At 38.7% G+C, this 18,552-nt stretch overlaps 1 protein-coding gene and 1 long non-coding RNA gene across 2 annotated transcripts; one reads left to right on the plus strand and one right to left on the minus strand.

Moving 5' to 3' along the window:
- Positions 1 to 469: 469 nt before the first annotated feature.
- On the minus strand, positions 470 to 18,477 carry LOC116042953 (deleted in malignant brain tumors 1 protein-like). Its single transcript, XM_036000437.1, has 4 exons — positions 18,461 to 18,477; positions 17,277 to 17,368; positions 1,199 to 1,630; positions 470 to 903 (listed from the first exon to the last, which is right to left on the minus strand). Exons 1-4 carry the CDS (start codon positions 18,475 to 18,477, stop codon positions 485 to 487), a joined length of 960 nt encoding a protein of 319 aa, XP_035856330.1. The 3' UTR covers positions 470 to 484.
- LOC116042588 lies at positions 4,322 to 6,038 on the plus strand. Its single transcript, XR_004103264.2, has 3 exons — positions 4,322 to 4,554; positions 5,797 to 5,867; positions 6,002 to 6,038. It is a non-coding gene; the product is annotated as an uncharacterized LOC116042588 (long non-coding RNA).
- Positions 18,478 to 18,552: the final 75 nt, after the last annotated feature.

Consider the following 18,552-nt stretch of genomic DNA (forward strand, 5'->3'; position numbering starts at 1 on the left):
TGAAGACAATATAGAGTAGTGTAAAGCACATATTTCATACTTCTGTAACAGGTGGTTACTAAAACCCTCTCATCCGCTAAGTGTTACCCCATAGACAGCATGTAACACAGTGAGACTTCATTGCCTTTAGCTGTACACATTTGTACATTTTTACCTTCGCAGACCACACCAGCATCCTCATTGTGATTACAGTTGTGAGATCCAACCCCTCTGTGGCTGCACTCGCTGAGCTTTGATTCGCTTAATAATCGCTTGTAATCGTGACTTTTTTTTCCAACCATAGTCTTGGATCTATAATATTCTCTAAATTATATAGCTAGCAGCGGGTGAATAAAACAAACCAGGTCTGTCCCCCTGTTGAACATAAACAAAACATCTACTGGATATACAGATCATGTTTTCGTTGTGCACAAAACTTCATTTATGTTTGTAACACAAACTTATCTTTTACTGTACATTTGACTTATCATCTACAAAACAATACCTATTGTGTGTGGCAAATATTGAAACTTATTGATGAGACCATTTCTCTAGTTAAATGTGAGCAAGAAGAAATGGAGTGTACTTTAAATATGGGTAAACATTTACCTGCACAGATGATGCTGGCATCTTCACCGTGAACACAGTTGTGGACCCCAAACCCTTGATGTCTGCAGTCTGTTATTGATAATTCATTTCCAGTACAACTGACATCGTCCAACCAGATGGGTCCACTGCCCTGTCCAAAAGCTGCATTTGTTAGTGCTGAACGAGCTGTGCCGCAGCCCAGCTGTCTACACACCGCGTTGGCATCCCTCAGGTCCCAGCTATCGTCACACACTGTCCCCCACTGTCCATCATGGTAGACTTCCACTCTGCCAGAGCACCGGTTGTCAGAGTTGACCAGCCTCACTGGTGAACCAGCTAACAGAAAAATATGCAACATAATATTTTTGATATGAGACACAGAGGAAAGATGGACTTCATAAGGACGATGATATCTTTGCAAAACTACATACAACAGCTTTCTGTTTAAAAAAGACAATCTTTGAAGGGTAAAGAGCCTGAAGACAATATAGAGTAGTGTAAAGCACATATTTCATATTACTGTAACAGGTGGTTACTAAAACCCTCTCATCCGCTAAGTGTTACCCCATAGACAGCATGTAACACAGTGAGACTTCATTGCCTTTAGCCCTACACATTTGTACATTTTTACCTTCGCAGACCACACCAGCATCCTCATTGTGATTACAGTTGTGAGATCCAACCCCTCTGTGGCTGCACTCGCTGAGCTTTGATTCGTTGCCTGTGCATGTGACATCATCCAACCAGATGGGCCCGCTGCCCAGTCCGAAGCGTGGACCTTGTGGTGCTGACAGAGCCCTGCCACAGCCCAGCTGTCTACACACCACCTGAGCATCAACCAGCTCCCACAAATCATCACAAACCGTCCCCCACTGTCCACGGAGGAAGATCTCTACTCTGCCAGAGCAGGAGCTGTTTCCTCCATTGGTCAGACGGACCTGCCCCTCAACTGCTGTGCTGTTGCCTGCTGTTGTTGTGGTAGTTTCCACCTGATCTGTGGTGAAGTTCTGAGGTGGTGGACGAGGTGTGGTTGGTAAAACTGTGCTGATGAGTTCTGGTTGAACTGAAAGAAAAGTCTCTGTGAACTCACAAGACAACTACAGCCTTTACTGCCATCAGTATTAACGAGAGCAGAGAAATTTCAGGGGTAGAGGGGTTGTTTAGTTGAATGGGTTAGTTTAGGCTTCCTGACGCATTGATCGTTTATCTGACTGAGGATTGTGCAAATTAGAATCTATGGCCCCGACCATGGCTCTAAAATATCAGTAGCCTAACTGTGCTGTGTATTGATAAATCTATGGCGCTGTCCGTGGTGCTGAAATAGCAGACAGATTTGTAATCGTGACTTTTTTTTCTGAGTCCAACCCTAGTCTTGGATCTATAATATTCTCTAAATTATATAGCTAGCAGCGGGTGAATAAAACAAACCAGGTCTGTCCCCCTGTTGAACATAAACAAAACATCTACTGGATATACAGATCATGTTTTCGTTGTGCACAAAACTTCATTTATGTTTGTAACACAAACTTATCTTTTACTGTACATTTGACTTATCATCTACAAAACAATACCTATTGTGTGTGGCAAATATTGAAACTTATTGATGAGACCATTTCTCTAGTTAAATGTGAGCAAGAAGAAATGGAGTGTACTTTAAATATAGGTAAACATTTACCTGCACAGATGATGCTGGCATCTTCACCGTGAACACAGTTGTGGACCCCAAACCCTTGATGTCTGCAGTCTGTTATTGATAATTCATTTCCAGTACAACTGACATCGTCCAACCAGATGGGTCCACTGCCCTGTCCAAAAGCTGCACTTGTTAGTGCTGAACGAGCTGTGCCACAGCCCAGCTGTCTACACACCGCGTTGGCATCCCTCAGGTCCCAGCTATCGTCACACACTGTCCCCCACTGTCCACCATGGTAGACTTCCACTCTGCCAGAGCACCGGTTGTCAGAGTTGACCAGCCTCACTGGTGAACCAGCTAACAGAAAAATATGCAACATAATATTTTTGATATGAGACACAGAGGAAAGATGGACTTCATAAGGACGATGATATCTTTGCAAAACTACATACAACAGCTTTCTGTTTAAAAAAGACAATCTTTGAAGGGTAAAGAGCCTGAAGACAATATAGAGTAGTGTAAAGCACATATTTCATATTTCTGTAACAGGTGGTCACTAAAACCCTCTCATCCGCTAAGTGTTACCCCATAGACAGCATGTAACACAGTGAGACTTCATTGCCTTTAGCCCTACACATTTGTACATTTTTACCTTCGCAGACCACACCAGCATCCTCATTGTGATTACAGTCGTGAGATCCAACCCCTCTGTGGCTGCACTCGCTGAGCTTTGATTCGTTGCCTGTGCATGTGACATCATCCAACCAGATGGGCCCGCTGCCCTGTCCGAAGCGTGGACCAGCCTCACTGGTGAACCAGCTAACAGAAAAATATGCAACATAATATTTTTGATATGAGACACAGAGGAAAGATGGACTTCATGAAGACGGTGATATCTTTGCAAAACTACATACAAAAGCTAAGCAGCCTGCAGGTAATAAAGAGTAGTATAAAGCACATATTTCATATATCTGTAACAGGTGGTTACTGAAATCCTCTCATCTGCTAAATGTTACACCATAGACAGCATGTTACACAGTGAGACTTCATTGCCTTCAGCTGCACATATTTGTATCTGTAGTGTTAGTTGAAATACTTGCGTAGGAACCTTTGTATGGAACGGAGGTAACAGTTTAATAAGGGTGCACGGTACTGACGATGCAGTCACGGTCACGTCCTCATGTGTCTCTCCGTTTATTGTTAGTGCACGCCAAGGCCAACTGAACATGGTGTCAGGGTCCGTGTACGTTCTGATAGTTTGTTTTTTCGTTTGAACCACAAAACAAAATAAGGAGAAACCACCTGTTTTTCGTTTGTCGTTTTAAACCAAAAACAAAGAAACGTTAAAAAAGAGCCGTTCTCCCGTTTTTGGTTTCTGAATCCAAAAACGAAAAACGACTAAACCAAATTCAAATAACGGTCCTATTTTGGTTTTTTAAATTCCTTTTTTCATTTCTCCGTTTGAATATCTACATTAAAAGAAAGACAAGTTGGCCAAGTGACCCGGAAGTATAGTAAATATGGCCTATAAAAATAAAAGCCAAGCTGTTAGAACGGTCATAATATGCAGCACTAACGTTATACCAGAGTAACGTTAGAAGAAAAAAATCAATCAATAAATAAATAGGCTTATATAAACCTGGACCGAAAGAAATCTGTTGGCAACAGTAGTTTATTACAGTGATTTAATGTCGTGCCTATCCACGTATACATCACCAGTCACGTTTAATGAGCGCATTGTTTGGTTCAATACAGTTGGTAATAGTTAACCTAAGAACTTATTGTGTGTGCAGAGTTGTTACTGTTATATTATATAATTAAATTAATATAATGGAAAAGCTACAGAAAAGTGTTGGGCCCATGGTGGGGCTATCATTGGATACCGCCTGATGCATTTTGTTTTTCTAGCACCTCATATTCATTCAAGTAGTCTTCTTTGAAATGTGTACCTTGACAATGTTTTGTTTACATTCCAGATTGATTATAAATGCTAGTTGTTGTCAGCAATTACTAGGCATATTGGTAATATTAAGCAGAATAGCCTACACTCTTAGAAATCGCTGTATATTTAGCAGCACAGTAGGCTACTGTAAAAATCTACAGTGCAATACCACATTTCTTCATTACAGTAAAATACTTCATTTTATGTTGCATTGTGGGTAATTTTGATGAAGCGGGAATATTTTACAGTATATTTTAGGCTTGCTGTAACCTGGCTGTAATATCTGCCATGGCAATAATACAGCATTGCTGTAAAAAACGACTCCTGATGTCAGTTACTCAGACAGAACACCAAACTGGCCCCCAGATACTGAAGGAGAAGCTTTGCTAGCGGGGGATGTTTGGAAGTTTTGGTAAGTTTGGTTTATTTTATGTATTTCATGCTAACTTTTATCATAATGTTTCATGATTATACGCTCAAGTGTAACGTTACCACAACATCGTTCTTTTTTTTTATAGTGTGGGGTGCACTGGGCATCCTAAAGTTGCGATATCCTCACACAGAGTAATTTTCTAGCTAACCTTGTGACTTTAGTGTGGATAGCAAGTGGCTATCCTCTGAACATATTGTAGCCTACAGTTAATTGCATATCTTGTTTTTTTTTCTCTGAAGAAAATACCCTTACATTTGTTCATACTAACTTACTTGTTACAGTTAACGTTACGTTAACATTAGTCTAGCTAGTAAGTACGTGTTCTGCCCATTACTTTCCAGACTCCGTTAATATATTGCTCAATTTAAAAGATCTGGGTTCCCCTTGACACATACATATAGCTAGCTAATACTCCTATTTTATAACGTATGACTTTGTATGACTCCTAAAGAAAGGCTTTTCATTTCAGCTTGTATTTAACTTAAACAGCTATTCTGTAAACTACCTTTAAACTAAAGTGAGATGAAAAAAACCTAGCTAGCCAACGTTACTGTTTGACATCCCGAAACAACGCCAGTTAGCATGTCCACGGAGCTTTTATAACTTATTATTTCATTAAATTAGAGTTCTGCTTCGTGAAACATGATGCCGATTTGATCAGAAAAACTTAGTGAATTACGAAAAGTCTGTTTGATAATTTTATTTACAGAAATGACTGACAACGAGGCAAATAAAATCTTCAACTCGTTCACTGTCTGAGGCAAACGTCCATTAATATATCATTACATTAAACAGAGCCGAGCTTTACCAGTAAACATCTACTCCTTCTTAAAGATCATTTATGTTTTCTTACGACTCATAAACATTCACTAACTATTTCGGCGATCATGATTTAACATAATTTGGTTTTAACTTTAACTCCATGTATAGAGATTAATGATGTTTCCCAGGTAACGTTAATGTTCAGTTTACACATTTTTATTATTACTGATTCATTAAATCGGAGTTCTACAGAGTCAAACATGACGCCGAATTTAACGGTAGCAGAATAACTAACTTATTAAGACAAGGTATTTTTTGTCAGGTAACAAACATCAGTACCTATTGTCTCATAACCAATAATGACATCCAAAGTGAACCCACATTCATCACTATAGTCTACTCATGTTTCCTGGGACACTGTAACAACTCTTTGCTTAATGTTGTTTTATCATGATGCAGGTCACTGCAACCCAAGCAGACATTGAGGCACATCAGATGACCAGACAGACACCCCCACCCTCATTATGATGGTAAGTAAAATACAATCCCTTTATAATGGAATCCAGTCAGTTCCTTCCATTTGTGCAACACAATAGTAATAATATATGTGTATGATTTCAGAATAAAATACTGTAGGTAACAGGTTTTTTTTTATTATTTTCAGGTGGATCTATTGAGGGAATTTTCATCATGAGAGCTGGGCAGCAGTGAAACATTTGCAGCTGCCTGCTGCTGCTCTTTGTGGAAACATGTTGAAGGATATCAACACTATCACATTTGACTGAAAGTTGCTGCAGCTCTCTGGGCTGAACTTGCAGGAAAAATGTGAATGTCGTCGAAGACAGGAAAATGTTGAAAATTTTAAAAATGTTTAAATAAAATTATTTTTTAAATTAAGAACAATGTTTGGATTGCCTTTTGATTTGTATTTGTTATTCTGAAGTATACCTTATTAGTAGTACACTATTAGTAGCTGGAGATTATTATATAATATTATTTATAATAGTAATGATCAATAATATAGTAATAATTAACAGTAATGTATCAATATTAATAAAACTACATATTACAGTACAATAGCATAAAATTACAAAATACCATAAAAATATAGTAAAATACTGTTTGTGCTTTTACAGTATTGTTATATATACACTGTAACTTGCATTACAGTACAGCTGCAGTAGTTTGCTGTAAAATCGATTTACAGTAACTTACTGGCAACCGTGCTACCTGTAATTTACTGTAAATATACAAAAATTGTTTACACTTAAAAACTGCCATCAGTATGTATTGCTACAGGACCACACTACAGAGAACACCTCCTAAAGTTTGGATAATATTTATGGAATATCATTTATGGAATTGTATTTTTACTTTTACATACACACATTTTTCAGATAAAGTTCATGCAGTGATGCACAGTTCACTTCTCCATCATCTATTGCTATGATATCTGTCATTGCACAGTCCAAATGATATACTGAGCTGCAGTCAGAGGAGTGAAAGCAAACAAATGTTGATTGCTTATGCTGCTTAAGACACATAGGTGTACAGACACATTCTCATTTCTTAATTTTACTCTTAAACTCTAGTTCATCCTCAGCACTGCTCCACTGATTAACATTAATTTGATTTTAAATAAAATCAAAATCAAAAACCAAATGAAATGAACAACAATAAATACATCTGTATCAGTAATCTTGATTTAAAAGTTACCAAAGACACCATACAGTCAGTCATTTAAATACTGCCACCTGCTGGTAGAAAGGGGGAACATTACGGTGGAAACCACATTAAATATTCATTTAATTATATAATATAGTGCTAACAGTAACAACTCTGCACACACAATAAGTTCTTACGTTAACTATTACCAACTGGATTGAACCAAACAATGCGCTCATTAAACGTGACTGGTGATGTATACATGGATATGCACGATATTAAATCACTGTAATAAACTACTGTTGCTAACAGATTTCTTCCGGTCCAGGTTTATATAAGCGTATTTATTTATTGATTGATTTTTTTCTTCTAACGTTACTCTGGTATAACGTTAGTGCTGCATATTATGACCGTTCTAACAGCTTGGCTTTTATTTTTATAGGCCATATTTACTATTACTTCCGGGTCACTTGGCCAACCTGTCTTTCCTTTAATGTAGATATTCAAACGGAGAAATGAAAAAAGGAATTTAAAAAACCAAAATCGGACCGTTATTTGAATTTGGTTTAGTCGTTTTTCGTTTTTGGATTCAGAAACCAAAAACGGGAGAACGGCTCTTTTTTTTTTTTACCGTTTCTTTGTTTTTGGTTTGAAACGACAAACGAAAAACAGGTGGTTTCTCCTTATTTTGTTTTGTGGTTCAAACGAAAAAACAAACTATCAAAACGTACACGGACCGGGAAAATTGCAGCCACTCTCAGTAAGACAATAAAAGCGCAAAAGAGGAACTTTACGTTGTGGATGGGCTACGTACGCCACTCCTCGGTGGACTAGCCGCCATGACACTCGGTCGCCAGACTGGATGACCTCAGCCTGGATACCAAAGAGACTGTAAAAAGGCAATTCCCAATGCTTTTCTCAGGACTAGGGAAAATGGAGGGGGAGGGACACCATTGTCCTGAAGCCAGAGGCAAAGCCTTTTTCTCTCTCCACACCCTGACGTATATCTCTCCCACTCATGCCACGATTAAAAGGAGAGTTGAGTCAAGATAGTACTTGTACTTTTTAGAGGAAAAGTACACTTCTAAGCAGTTCTAAGAACTACTCTCCCCCAAAATCTTTTTTTCCGTTTGCATTCCCACTGGCCAAGTGGCCATAGGGACTGGTAGGAGGGGTAAGGGAGTGACGCAAGCACGGCAACGGTCTTTATAGCATCGTCACTAGACCTTAGCGCCACATACAACTAGGCCTGCACGATTCGGGGAAAAATATGAATCACGATTTTTTTTAGCTTAGAATTGATATCACGATTTTCTGCAACGATTTTTTTTTTATCACGAAGTGTAATGTTTATTGCACACATGAACTGTGACAAAACAAATTGGCAGTACCAAACATAGATTTATTTTGGCACCTATGGCACATTGCGCATCACCACAAGCCTGTAAACACAGAGGCTTTAATGAAGAGAAGGGAGAGCATTGCAGCGCTTTAAAACCTATTTTATACAGTCTATGTTTAAAACTCACAGAAGAAAGTAGTAGCGTTTGTGATGCAGTCGGCTCTTAAAATTAAATGAGTATCAAAGTCATAAAAAAAAAAAAAAAAAAATTATAATTTTTTTTTTTTTTAAGAAGTTAAAAGTTTAAAGTTATTTAAAAATTAAATGGTGAACAGGGTGAATCGAGATCGCGATTTTATAATGATTAATTCGTGCAGGTCTACATACAACAACAACAAAGCTGCCTGCACCTCCGCATCAGTCCACTTTTCCGAGTTCCGCATTCCATCCATTATCGTAGTAATTCACGTAATCTTTTGCTCAACACAGACGGGGCTTTATTATACTCAGAACAGACCCCGCCTCTGCCTGCTGCGCTGTGGACGTGTGTGTGTGTGTGTGTGTGTGTGTGTGTGTGTGTGTGTGTGTGTGTGAGAAAGAGACTGTGTAACTGTGTGTGTGTGTGTGTGTGTGTGTGTGTGTGTGTGTGTGTGTGTGTGTGTGTGTGTGTGTGTGTGTGTGTGTGACTGTGTGTGTGTGGTGAGGTGTCTGAGCATGACTGGCCGAGCGACGAGCTAGAGGCCGGGGCAGGCGCTTGCTGGCTGTCGCCTCACTTCATAGAGCTTCGCAACTCCGAAAACTTTGAAGCAAATTGTCAATTTGGCATCAATTTTCGCAAGACAATATACCTATATTCGAAATCTAAACAGTTATTTTCTTGCCTAAACGTTGTCAGAAGTGAATTTAATGATGAATAAGATGGTGAAAATTGTTTAAAAATGTCCCGTTGTTGGTTGTTGCTCTGTCTGCAAGTTCCGAGTTGGCAGTGGGCGTGACTTATAAGTTCGACCAATCAAGTACACCTAGGAAAAGGGAATAGTCCCTGCTCTGAAGTAGGAGCTAAAAAAGTACGCTACTGAGGCCAGAGAAACTTAAAAATCCCCAAATTTTTCCTGTCGGAATACGACGAAAAAAGTGTTCTAGGAACGTTTGGTTCTAAGAACTGCAAAAATCCCTCCGGTCGGAAAGCCCCTATATACTGTAAATGTAGTAAAGTAAAACGAACAATTTTTGTTTTTGAATTGTATGGCAGCAGCATGAAATTGAAATACGTACAAGTACCTAAAATGTGTACGTAAGTACAGCTTTGGAGTAAAATGTACTTTTTTATTTCACCACTTCATGTTACACTGATGCACATTATTTTTTCTAACTCCAGACTGGTTAAAAAAAAATAAAAATAAAAATAGTTTTAACAACCATGAAAAACAACATATAATTTAATACAATATGGCAAATTTTAAAATACTGCATCTTAATCATTTTGCTGTTAATGCTGCTAAAATTCAGTAGTTGTTTTTTTTTTGGACATATTGTAGCATTTTGATTTTGAAATGTTCTTGTTCCCTGCCGCTTTTTCTGATTAGAAGAATTAAATAGTATTTCAATGATTAAATAAACATTTGCATGGTACCTGAGGCCAATGAAAAGCAAAATGCCAGGATCCATTGCTGCAAGATCATGCTGCCTGATGCCCTCTCTGTGAAACCAGGAGGAACTGCAGAAACGGTCCACCAAATGGTTTATATATGCACTGTCCATACGCACACACCCTTAACCACCCACCCTGTACCAGGATCTAGAAAATAACACCTCAGATTAAACATTACTTGGTAATTCCGCAGACATGTTTGCCTAGGAAAACTGTGACGAACTTCAGGCAAATTTGGAACTGGTGTCAATCAGGCTACAGAAATGTGGAAATTATCACAAAATGCTGAAAAATTAATGAATTGGGAAATTGTGAGTGTGTGAAAGAGAGAGGTGAGGATGGATGCAGAAACACATTGCAGAAGACTCAACATGAACTGCTAAAGTGAGTTTGAAACTTAAGCCTGTTCTTTTACTGTAACCCTTTAAACCTCTTGTTTCCTGCCAAAAATGTTAAAATCCATGTCATTACCTCACACATAATAGTTGAAATAAGAATTCCTGTATTATGAACAAAGAGGTGCTGTCTTTAGCAAACACTGATGAACAAGACCTTGTCCAAATGGACAAAATGATAAATGTGCATGAACCTGGATGTGGTTAGTTGTTTTTCAGTTTGGAAGTTGAGGGAGAGTACCCCATGACGCTTGAAGACTTGCAGCTACTCAGATTTATTTTCATGCAAAGATTATACTTAGAACTGCAAACTGAGTTAAAAAGCTTCTTAACCTGTATCAGTGAGGTGGTAAACGGATTAAGTGGCTTATCAACACATCAGCAGGCTTTATTAAAGCTGAGCTGTATCACCCTAACCCTCCACCCGTCAATTGAGATATTTTGAGCCATTTTAAATTGTGTGTAGATATTATTTGTACTAAGGAGTACTTTCACTGCATGTAACTAAACTGTAACTAAAATAAGATAAGATAAACCTTTATTGATCCCAAGAGAGGACATTTTATTTAAATAATAAAAGGTATATAAAAAGAACATATGGACACGGTAAAGTGACAGTGGTACAGTATGGTTAAAGTGACAGTAGTGAAAGTCTGTTACCAGACTGATGACATGATTAAATATGGCACTTAGTGTTTGTCTGTATTAAATATATATGTAATATAGAATATGACACACAAATCAGAAGAAGAACATATTAACATAATATAGTATAATATGATAAATTATGACGGTATGTGATATAACATATATATATATTGTGAACAGTGAACTATAACTAAACTATAACTGCAGTAACTTGGGATTGGTTGAAGGTCAAACAAAATTCAAATGTAAGTAGTGTTTTAAGTAGCTAAATACAGTAAACCACTAGAAAATACTTCTACCGTAGGCTATATCACAAACTGTCCAATATTGGCAAGGGAAAATAAATCATAGTGTTTTGCTGACATTTCACTGGCATTAGGTAGCCTATAATAACTTGTCATAATAATAACTCACCGTGCCTGCCATAAAAAGCTCTGTCAAAACGGTTATGTAGAAAAAACGCCAGTCGTCCCTTATTTTTCACAGAAAACAAAGACTTATCAGTAAGCACACAGCAAGGCACACCTTTTTTATGCATCAATTTGTGCTTTTAATGCACCAATTTCAAAGTCCTCTGCTACTCTCAACATAAAGGAAATAAAGAGTCAATAAGAGTAAAGCACACTACATTAAGAATTAAAACACCACATCATAGACATGGGAAATATGTTTGGTCTGTCAAATAAATTATTGGGTATATTTGGATGAAGCAAGAACCCATTATTAAACTCAGAAATAGCATTATTAGTGGAGGAATATAAGTACATTTACTCAAGTTCAGGGATTAAAGTGAAAAAAAATCTTTTGACTGAACTTTTTTTCAGGCAAGTCATAAGCTGTTCACATCTACCTATACAGATAGCATCCCTTTTGCGATCGTGCCCTATTGGTTTTTAATGTACAACAAGATGCAAACAGCAAAGTAAAGGGAGCATTGTGTTCTCTTTTCCTGATGAACAAAACAAAATTTCAGTACCATCCCACGACTAACCATTGTTGTTATTTTCTACTGCATCAATCATATTGTAGAAAGGCTTTACCTTACACTCTATTTAATTACTTCAGGCCAAAAGTGTTTAAAGGGGGATTTTTTTTTTTTTATTGTTAATATGCAATTCAACACCAAGTCAAATCTATAAAATCAAGTTTGCAAAGACTGTTTTTATTCAAGGGCTACTAATAATGAAACATATATACCTTTTCAGTGAAAGCTTTTTTTTATAAAATTCAAATATAAATTCAAACTAAAAAATGTTTTTAAAATAACAATAAATAAACACTGTTTTATCTATCTCAGACATGTCAGTGCCTTTTGTTCTGCAACAACGCATCCATGACGCCTAGTGGCCTTGCCAAATAGCGATTATCATCTCAGAATGCAAACCGTCAGTTAAATCAACATTCCAACGAACTCTGATGTTGATTCAACATCATTTTGCATCCTGTTTTAATATTGAAACAACGTTGAAATCCTGTCCATAGATCAACAGAATTTCAATGGTATTTCAATTATCAGGAATATTGAAACAATGTTGAAATTTCAACTGAACTAATGATCAAAGTGATTTCAATGGAATTTCAATCGTTATTAAGCCATAGAAAATCAGTGCTAGGTATATGAAAATGTAATGCCCTAAATTAAATAGCGTATAATGAATATCCTGCTTTATCTACAGCCAGGATGTTAAAAAGTGATGGGACATTTGAAAGCTTGTATGCCTATAGCCTAGCCTAAAACATTAGTTGTTATTTTATTAGTTGTCCTCTTTAGCCTATTTACAGTTCATGGTCCTCTGACATCTGACTGGTTTGTCGTCCAGTCCCTCCTGCCCGGTCTGGCGCATAGCGCAGCCACTTTTGCACAGCCTGGGCAAAAGTAAATTGGGTGACAGCGGCTGTCTTCATCTGCTGTATGAGTACAGTAGTAAGTGCTGAAAATACAAGCACAATGCAAAATATTAGCCTTTAAGTTAAACAGAACACCCCCATATACATGTATGCACACTTGGAAACAAATTCAGTAGCCTAGGCCTAGGATTTTACAATGATTGGATAAGGCAATTTGTCCAGTGTTGTAGGCTAGCCTATCATGTTTTCCCTACATTCAAGGACTTTTCAAAATTGCCCAAGAATATGTGCATGGGTTTATTCGAATAAAAGGGAGGCAAAAAGTATCAGCTTGCAGTGACACCTTTCGTAAGGAAAATTTCGGAGGCCCCCCCCCAGGACACACCCCAACACACGCGCACACACACACACACACACACACACGCGCGCACACACACACACACACACACACACACACACACGCGCGCACACACACACACACACACACACACACAGACAAGAAGATTACCTTTTTACTTGCTTCAGACTCTCCTGCAGGTCTTTTCCTCTCTACAAACACATTACAACACCATTAGAGCAACAAATAGATTTTTATGCTAAGGCTAGCGCTAGCCAACGTTAGCTAGCATTAGCTAACATGACCTAATTCTAAAAGTTGTCCTCAGCAAAATCCAAAAGTTATAATGCAACTACAAGTGGAACTTCAGTCATATCCATAGACAGTATATAAGATCATATCCATATCCAATCATTTCCTTGCAAAACATAATTTCCAACTTGAAATTCATTTTGACGTCACTTTGACAGCGAATAACTTCACATCTGAAGTGTTTAAAGACTTTATTGTCCATTGTTTATTTCTAAAGAAACACGACAATGTATAAAAGGCTCCATTACCTTGTACCTCATGTTATGGCTTCGTAGTAGACGTTTTTGAAAAAATAGGCTAACGATTGTGTCATACTTACTGTTGCATAGTAGAGGAATTACCGTATAGTACAGGAGAAGCTCGCAGGCAGTTTCAACTTACAGTAGCTGTTTAAGTTGAATTACTAATGTTAACTAGCATTTTAGTTATCAATAATTAGCCTGTGTCCATGTTATCTCCTTACATATACATACACTCTCCATCTCTGTAAGATTGGGAATGATTGAGATTTCTCTTGGCACAGCTACCAGAAGACTTACAACTTTCAGACAGGTTGCTCACGTCACATTTACGTCATCTCTCTCAGTTGTAGGCTGCGCAGTAACGCTCAGTGCTCACCGGAAAAGTGCTTCTAATATTCTTCACTGTTCTCCGTCCAGAGCAACGGGAGCATCCTAGATTGCCACCGGAAATACCATACAAACAATGGCAGGTGCCCACGGATGTATTAAGAGAACAAGTAAAGCCCGAGTAAATTTGTGGCATCTCAGGCTGCCACCAGAAATACCATAGAAAAGGCGAAAGATGCCGAAAAATCGTTGGCATCTCAACCTACCACCGGAAATGCCACTGCGAGCTGCCGATGCCACTATTTGAGCTAGCCCCTGCTGGTCAAATGTGCATTAGCATGTTGGCTGTGTTTCAAACATACCCTACCAAAGGTGGAGCACCGCCGACACCGTCATCGTCTTATTCACAACCCTCTCTCCGTTGCTAGGTGATCAGGAACCGGCAGGCGAGTCTTCCAGCTCCCCCGTTTCATTAGGTGCTTTCCAACTGGATAGTACTTGTACTTTTTAGAGGAAAAGTACACTTCTAAGCAGTTCTAAGAACTACTCTCCCCCCAAAAAAATGTTCTCCGTTTGCATTCCCATTGGCCAAGTGGCCGTAGGGACTGGTAGGAGGTGTAAGGGAGTGATGCAAGCACGGCAACGGTCTTTATAGCATCGTCACTAGACCTTAGCGCCACATACAACAACAACAAAGCAGCATTCGGTCCATTCTCGTAGTAATTCACGTAATGTTTTGCTCAACACAGACGGGGCTTTATTATACTAGACCCCGCCGCTGCCTGCTGCGCTGTGGACGTGTGTGTGTGTGTGTGTGTGTGTGTGTGTGTGTGTGTGTGTGTGTGTGTGTGTGTGTGATGGCCGCGAGCCACAGGACACGCTTGTGGAGTTTAAGACAGTTAACCACAGGTTCCTGTTAATCACATTAAACACATGGACATGTGTTGTGATATTTAAACAAACGAACCGTCAACGGCGAAATAAAAGCCTCTTATTTACGAGAGCGGTCTGAGAGACCTCCAGCTTACCGCGAGGTGTCTGAGCATGACTGGCCGAGCGACGAGCTAGAGGCCGGGGCAGGCGCTTGCTGGCTGTTGCCTCACTTCATGGAGCTCCTCAACTCCGAAAACTTTGAAGCAAATTGTCAATTCTGCATTAATTTGCGCAAGACTGCCTATATTCAAAATCTAAACAGTTAATGAAGTGAATTTAATGATGAATAAGATGGTGAAAATTGTTAAAAATGTCCCGTTGTTGGTTGTTGCTCTGTCTGCAAGTTCCGAGTTGGCAGTGGGCGTGACTTATAAGTTCGACCAATCAAGTACACCTAGGAAAAGGGAAAAGGGAAAAGACGGAAGTAGGAGCTAAAAAAGTACGCTACTGAGGCCAGAGGAACTTAAAAATTCCCACATTTTTCCTGTCGGAACACGACGAAAAAAGTGTTCTAGGAACGTTTAGTTCTAAGAACTGCAAAAATCCCTCCGGTCGGAAAGCCCCTATTGTAGTTTCCATAGCAGAGCTTGACACGGATGGTGTTTGAGGTAAAATAGCAGCAACTGCCGCTCCAGGCATTACACACAGTGCGAATTATCCACATACTAGCATCAGTTGTGTTTTCGCCCACACACCTCTCTGGAATATGAGCACGGGTTTGCCCCAGAAACATGCGATACCAGCCGTTCCAGTTGATATTTCGGTCACAGTGTAGGATCTGATTTGATGTGTTGTTCGTTGCACGCCAGTCATCATTCAGTACTGTATAGTGCTCGCAGGCATCAGCACAGCACTCAGTCCCATTTTTACTGATGCAGTCCATACCTAAAGGACAAACTGTATGTCCACAGCCGAAATAGACAGATTGGAAAGAGGGGCCTGATTTGGTCCTGGAGGAAGGCTCCAGGCATTCGAAGGAGCCTTGGGTGTTTTGACAAACCTGAGGTGCCATGCAGGGTGGGTCTGGGAGGGAGCACTCGTCACTGTCCACACAGCCGCTGTTTGGTGACCAGTGATAACCTCGGCTACAGCAAGAGGAGTCACTGCAGAGTTTTGTATTGTAACAGCTGAGACCATCGCCTACAAAGCCATCTTTACAGACACAAGAGTGGGTGGTGAAAGAGTCGCCTCTTTCTCGTGACTCCAGGCAGGTTGCTTCATCATGACACGAATCACAGCTGGAGACATATGTCACTGTGGAAAGTACAAAGATTGTTTGATACATGCTGTTGCTTATGTTTTAGTAGCTTTTCCTTTTGAAAAGGTAAAAATAAAAATAGTACATGCAAGAATATATTGTGTTAAGGCATTCTATGATTACAATTACAAAGAAAACATACACAGTTTATGATATATTTATATTATATTTATATATTCCCAAGGGCATAATAAAAATCACCACTGAATGTGAGGTTTCAAGTTGTCTCTTAAAACTGCACCAGACTCATGGTGGATTATTGTTACAAAGGCGTGTTGAGAGGCAAAGCATCGTTCAGACTCACAGAATTTATTTATTATAATAATTTATTTATTTAAATTCTAGTCTGAATCAGGAAGTTTTCAAATCAATATCTAAAAACGATAGAATTATGTGCTATTAATAATATAGGAAAATAAGTGTGAAATTATGTGCAAGACATCTAGAATTTTTCATTTTATGTAATGGTGCTGTCATAAAAAATGGCATCTTAATATCTAAGTAAATGTAAGAATGATATCTCTTCAATTAATCACCAGAATAGGAACATGCAATGTTGATAGTGCCAAATAAAATGTTTTATCTTAAATGTTATCAAGGATCAATATTGGGGTACTATTTACTTAGAATCTTTTAATTGAAGCTCACATATATGTGACACAAAAAGGAGAAAATATCCACAACAAAAATCTATTTCAATTATGGTTGTTGGTTTTCTTTTTCAAAAGGGAAAGTACAATTACACAGTAAATATGTGTCCTAATAAAACGACATTGTTTCCCGCCAATACCTTGAAGACATGTGTTATACTCTGTTGAATGCCCACCCCAAGTTTTACCCTAAGATCTGGGGGTCTTTTATTGAACATATTAGGAGAGAGAGGTGTCAACCTGGGAACTAATTTTATTAGACTGTATTGTGCTGTACTGTATTTAAAAATAGCATGTGTACCCCAAGATGACAAGATGTAAGACTGTTTACCTGAAATGCCTTCTGTAAAAATCTGCAAAATTAGGAGCAACAACAAACCCCCGGGCACCCCCATTACGGACAACATCCACGGCACAAACTTGCTGGAAAAGACAAAAAGAGATGTCTCAAAACCATATTTTCAATGGAGGCTGCCATGCACTACTTTGTCAGTATTTGTACTTACATTAGAAAGACTGTGCAGGAATCGAGAAGTTGGTGAAAAAGTTGAAAGTGAAAATCTCCCAGCAAATGAGAGAATTTATAGGTCGGTTTGTGTTACGTAACGTTTATGTCTTAAAAGTCATCTCAAGCTAATCTGCTTCATCAGGATTGGGTGTGGTGATTTGATCAGACTTTTACTGACATTTCTGACAAAATAAGTAAACAAGAACAAACAAAGAAAACAAGACTAAGAGTCAGCCATGCCAGCAGCTCTGTGAGGCTGTGCGTAGGCAAAGCTATGCATAGAGCAACTGTAAGTATTGGACTAAATTAACATTTTGACTGTGATGATGGTTCAAGAGTAAAAGTCAGGGGGATCATCAAAGTGATTACAATTCATCCTGAGGGAGACGTGAATGTGTGTACCCCTTATCATGGTCCTCTGTAGCAAAAATGTCAACCTCATGGTGGAGAAGGAGAAGTCAAGGTATCATGATTGACAGTGTGATACATCGTATGGGCCCCATAAATACATGCACTAAATTTTGCACCAATCCATCCAATGGATGTTGAGACTGAGTTGTTAGTTTGGTCCAAAAAAAAAATCAGTCCAAGATGTCAGGTAGAAAACTGTTCTAATTGTTCCATGTACAAGTACAGTAAGCTGCAATGGGAGTTATTATTTATTTATTTATTTCTACTCTATATCATTTTGAGAAAAGAAAAGGTGTGATAGGCTGATTTTCCCAGAATGCTTTCTGAGTCAGTACATTATCTCTCTCTCTCTCTCTCTCTCTCTCTCTCTCTCTCTCTCTCTCTCTCTCTCTCTCTTTTTCTGGAAATATTTTCAATATGCAATGCAAAACAACCTGCTGCTCATGAATCACTTGTCAGTGAAACACCTCTGTTGCTGTGTACAGGCCACACACACACACACACACACACACACACACACACACACACACACACACACACACACACTTTGAGTACTCTATGGTGATTATGGCAGTGGCTATAAAAAGTATTCACACCCCATGGGAGAGATCATGTTTCATTGTTTCACAACACTGAAACAAAGATTATATACATATACAACTTAATGTCAGCATATTTATTTTTATTT

Source organism: Sander lucioperca, chromosome 4 (assembly GCF_008315115.2).
Source record: "Sander lucioperca isolate FBNREF2018 chromosome 4, SLUC_FBN_1.2, whole genome shotgun sequence".
Taxonomy (NCBI): Eukaryota; Metazoa; Chordata; class Actinopteri; order Perciformes; family Percidae; genus Sander; species Sander lucioperca.